This window comes from Propithecus coquereli, unplaced genomic scaffold (assembly GCF_000956105.1).
Source record: "Propithecus coquereli isolate 6110/MARCELLA unplaced genomic scaffold, Pcoq_1.0 Scaffold83, whole genome shotgun sequence".
NCBI lineage: Eukaryota > Metazoa > Chordata > Mammalia > Primates > Indriidae > Propithecus > Propithecus coquereli.
Window position 1 is genome coordinate 4,961,455 of NW_012154507.1, and position 5,213 is coordinate 4,966,667.

Here is a 5,213-nt window from a genome sequence, read left to right on the forward strand (position 1 = left end):
CACAAGATTATCCAGCCAAGGGTACAACACTGGGGCAGAAAATCCAGCCCATGCTCCACTTGCCAAGCCACGAAGCCCAAAACCACTCTGCATCTGCCTATAGGAAGCAATACCTTTTTTCAAATTTCTACAAAGGTGCTGTAAAAACTTGAGATGGTCCTAATTTAAATAATGATTTAGAGTAATCTCTGACAGGTTAGATCCCAGGAGCAAGAAAAATTACCCTACCAATCTGATTCCACCACAAAGGGAGTAAAAGAACGAAGATTATTCTTAAATTGAGAACACTGAAGTTGTAGATTGTTTTTCTCTGGATTCTCAACATTGGGGGATGAACTTATAAAATAAAAACTTTTTTTTTTAAACCACATAAGGGAGCATCAGTATTCAACTCGATCACAGAAAGTAAGTTATAGAATCAGCAATGCATAAAAACTGGAGGAAAACTTAAAGGTCACAGAATTCCATTGCTAGAAGGAACTTTAGAGATCATCTGGTCCAATAATATTAACTTTACAAAAGAGGAAACCAAAAAGACCAGGGAGATTTGCCCATGGTTATTAAAGCTAAATCCAGAATCTAGTTTGTTTTCTGGCTTTCAATCTAATAATCATCTTTCTACCACGGCTGGATGGCTGATTTGCCATCATTATAATCCACAAACATTGATTGTGCAGGAGAAGCTGATATATGGACTTGGTTTACATCAAGGGCCTTACAATGAAGTTGAGAAAACAGGAAGTCCAAGTATGGAAAGACAAGCAACAATATGCGATGGCTTATGAAGGGAGGTTTAGACTCGAGTTTCCGAGTGGGAGTAGTGACGCCAAGGTGAGTGTATTTTGGGCGGAGTGTCCTCATGTGGGCGACAACTCTGGAGGGCCCAGAACCAGATGGCAGAACGCGGGAGGGCTTAAGGCTCAAAAAAGCAATGTCAGGAGAATCCAACTTCCAGGGGCCCTCTCGACGTGTAGTTTAAGCTTCTGGGCTCATGACTCAAAATTGTAAGGATGAATGGAGTAAAGCCTCTCCACAGCCGGGCTCTGGAACCCAGAAGGGCCGGGGGCTGAGGCAGCCGTGCAGGAACACCGAAAGGACGGCGGAAAGGGGTTGAGGGGCCCAAGAGTAGAGGGCGCCCTGAGTCGACCCAGCTCTGGCTTCCGGGGCGGTGCGCACTGCCGGAGGGGCGGGGCCGGGCCCAGGCACCGCCTACGCCGGGATGCGTGACAATGGGGCGGGCCGCGAACCGCGGCTGCTGGCCTCTTGTGGGTGGTGGAGTTGCAGTCACTGACGCCGCCGCCGCCGCATCACCTGTCCGGATTTGAAAGATTAAAAACTCCGGGTGGAGAGAGCGGCGGCGTTGAATGTGTGGCAGAAGCGCTGGGGGTCACGGCTCGGCGCGCGGCCGGGCAGCCGGCGGCGTCTCTACACCATGAATTACCCGGGCCGCGGGTCCCCGCGGAGCCCGGAACATAACGGCCGAGGCGGCGGCGCCTGGGAGCTGGGCTCGGATGCAGGTCCGGCGTTCGGCGGCAGCCTCTGCTGCTTCGAGCACCTGCCCGGCGGGGACCCGGGCGACGGCGACGTGCCCCTGGCCCTCCTGCGCGGGGAGCCGGGGCTGCACTTGGCGCCGGGCGCCGAGGACCACAACCACCACCTGGCGCTGGACTCTTGCCTCAGTGACGAGAACTATGACTTCAGCTCGGCGGAGTCGGGCTCCTCGCTGCGCTACTACAGCGAGGGCGAGAGCGGCGGCGGCGGCAGCTCCTTGTCGCTGCACCCTCCGCAGCAGCCGCCGCTGGTCGCGACGAACTCCGGGGGTGGCGGGGCGGCGGGAGCGGGGACAGGGGAGAGGAAGCGCACCCGGCCGGGCGGCCCGGCCGCCCGGCACCGCTACGAGGTAGTGACGGAGCTGGGTCCAGAGGAAGTGCGCTGGTTCTACAAGGAGGACAAGAAGACCTGGAAGCCCTTCATCGGCTACGATTCGCTCCGCATCGAGCTAGCCTTCCGGACCCTGCTGCAGGCCACAGGGGCCCGGCCCCAGGCCGAGGACCGGGACGGCGACCATGTGTGCCGCACGGCCTCTCCCGCGGGTCCGGCCTCCAGTTCCGGGGAGGACGACGACGAGGACCGCGCCTGCGGCTTCTGCCCGCGCATGGCGGGGCACGATCCCGAGATGGTAGAGCTGGTGAATATCGAGCCAGTGTGCGTGCGGGGCGGCCTCTACGAGGTGGATGTGACCCAAGGAGAATGCTACCCAGTGTACTGGAACCGTGAGTAGCAGGCCCGGGTTTGGGCGGGACGGGCTGCGCCTGCGGGAGCTGACATGTAGCGGGTTTGGGACCTAGCCTCCGCGGAGAGGGAGGCGCTGAGGCCTGGCTTTTGGTGGGGCAGGGTGGAGATTGTGCAGGGAACGCCGGCAGGTGAAGGGTAAATGAGCAGATGGCAAAACCCGAGCTGCTCGGGGTCAGGAGGAGTGGATGCCGCTGGGGGTAGCGCCTCCTGGGTGAGCCGGTGCTGCTGCTATCCCCTGGAGCTGATCCAGGAACGGATCCTCAGCCTGAAAGGTTTAATTTCGTGATCCTACCAAGCCTTGTCCACCTGGGGATCTGATTCGGTCTCATTTACCTTGAACTGCCTATGATTTAAATAGCAGCACGTCCCCTGGAGTGGTAAGGTTTGAGAGGATCTGCTCGAGAATCAACAGTTCAGTTATGGACTCAGGAAAAGAAAATTAATACCTGGCGGGAAGAGAAAGGAGATAGGTTACTCCCACTGGGTGTGTTCGAGAGAGGTGGAAAGCACTGCATGAAGCAGTTCTGGCAAGTGGATCTGTTCACACTCTATGGAATACTCGATTTTTTTGTCTTTTAGGTCCTTATTTACATATTTTTGTTTTTGCCTCTTAACCTTGAAAAATTACCAGCCCTACTCCTCGTCTTCCACATCTTTAAATGGGGATAATTGTACTTCTCCCTCATAGGGTTGTTGTGGAAAGTAAATGAGAAAATATACCTAAAGGACTTGGAACTATGTGTGCTTCGGCACTTAATGGTGATATGAGTGTTAATAGTTATTAGACAACAACACACAATTAGGTTTATAATTAAATTAGAGTAAGGAAGAGGGCAATCAGAAATATCTCCCATTGCTTGCAGCAAATATTGCATATGTAATATATAGTAGACATTCAATAGTAGCAGAAGCTATTGGCCACCGGTAATGTGATATCAATTTAATTTTCATGGGCCCAATGCCCTAACTCAAATGTCTTCACTGATTGTCACTCCCCCTAGATTCTCTATACATCTTATAGCATTCTGCCTTGTATTAATTATGTGTATGGATGACTTAGCTTCCTTTCTGTGTGTTTAGAGGCTTATAGGCAGAGTCCATCACCTTTGTACTTTCAGGGAGTAGTGTAGTAGACATGCAATAACTAGGTATTGAATTGCATCGGTGATTCTGATAATGTTAAAACATTCATATGTTAAGGATGAATTATTAAGGTAGCAATTCCAGTATGTGTCAAATCACCACGTAAAATAAGCATAGCAGGTAATTTAATTTCTTACTGCACTTTAAGATGACACTAAAGGCATTTGTTACCATTTTTATAAAGTCAGATTCAGGTGGGATCTGTTAAGTCACTCCTTTTGATTATAAACTCACTAAGGACAGGTTAATGTTTGTATTCATTTAGTTCTTTCATATTTACTCAGTAGTTGTATGTTCATGACACAGTGCTCTTGTGAAGGCATGAGGAATGGTGGGAAAAAGGAAAATCCTTACTTTTCAGGAGCTTCCCACTTAGTGTATTCTTCAAATGGCTTAAACATCACTATAGAATTTTTTTTTTTTAACTGAGGATAGAAACACAAGGACGTAGTGGAGCCAGAAAGTTAGATAAAAATGCAGGGCCTTCTTGGAGAGGGGACTGGAAACCAAGAGATGACTCTTACCCTTAGATTAAACTGAAGGATATTTGCCTAGAATACTGTGCACACTTTTGGTTTATGATAAAATTGCCAATGCTTGCATGGTGCTTCACTGTTTACAAAGTGATTTTGATATCTATTATTTCACTGTGGTAGCATATTAATGCTAACGTACGTATGAAGAAATGGGCTCAGTGAAATTAATGAACTTGTCCAATCACTCAGAAAGTGATCAAGCAGTTTATTAGTCTAGTCGGGAATCCAATGCCATGTCCAAAGAGCTTCTAACCCATTCAAGAGTGAGGGTGTCAGGAAAGCTTCCCAGAAGATGTAAGACTGAGTCCTAAAGGATGGATTTCATCAGAGCAAGCAGGGACATAGAGGAAAAGGCATTCCAGCCAGAAGGAGTAACACATATGCAGGGGCATGAAACGGCATGGCATTTTGAGGAAATGAGGCCTGCACCCACCGGCACTGAGTCACACAGGGTGGGTTTGGGCTTTGACCACCACAGAGATGGAGGTACATGAAAGCTGGTGATTGGTCAGGAACAGGATGGAGATTGTGAAAGGAGTGCCTGCACATGAATGGTACATTTGAGAGAACAGCTGGAAAAGAAACAGGGTGAATGTGCAGTGCTAAGGAGTTTGGATTTTATCCTGTAACAGGGAACCAAACAATTGAAAGTTCTCTGTTACTTAGGTGTGGTTAGTGACAATGCAAAGGTTGAATTGGAGGGTTAGAAACGGAGTATCATTAGAATGCGAGTGTCATAAATTAAGTGAAAAATGGTAAGGGCCTACAAAAGTTAACATGAAGGTAATGGGAACATCTTCTTAAATCTTTCCTAAAGGAGATAGCCATTAGGCCATTTATAGTTTGTAAATTAATTTTTATTACCTAGCATAAGAGTAATGCCTATTTTCATCTCTATTTTAGCATTTTCTAAATAGTTATTAACAAGATACAATCCTTTGGGTGTCCAAGGTCCTCGTTTGAACTACAGTGAAAGGATAGTGATGGTAAATGGTCATTTACCATTTCTCACAAAATCTCATGTGACTTTATTCTAATTGGTTCTTTAAGTCTCCGTGTATTATATAAGTTTTCACACCTTGGGAGGTTTCTAATATGGTTTCTTCAGCGCTTTTCCAAATGGTAAAAACTCATACAAGACTGTGTAGCTTTTGACTTTCCCCCCATTTTAACATTAACTTTTAAACCTTTTTGGAAACTTTCTAAATGGTGGTAATGAAAGGTTTAAAAAAAAAAAAA

General features: G+C 47.9%; 1 protein-coding gene across 1 annotated transcript in view; it reads left to right on the top strand.

Moving 5' to 3' along the window:
* The first annotated feature begins 1,432 nt into the window (after positions 1-1,432).
* DDHD1 (DDHD domain containing 1) overlaps positions 1,433-5,213 on the top strand; it is a 100,146-nt gene continuing 96,365 nt past the window's right edge. The window contains exon 1 of the mRNA XM_012663742.1: positions 1,433-2,273. Coding sequence (XP_012519196.1) covers positions 1,433-2,273 — 841 coding nt within the window. The remainder of the gene's footprint in view (positions 2,274-5,213) is intronic.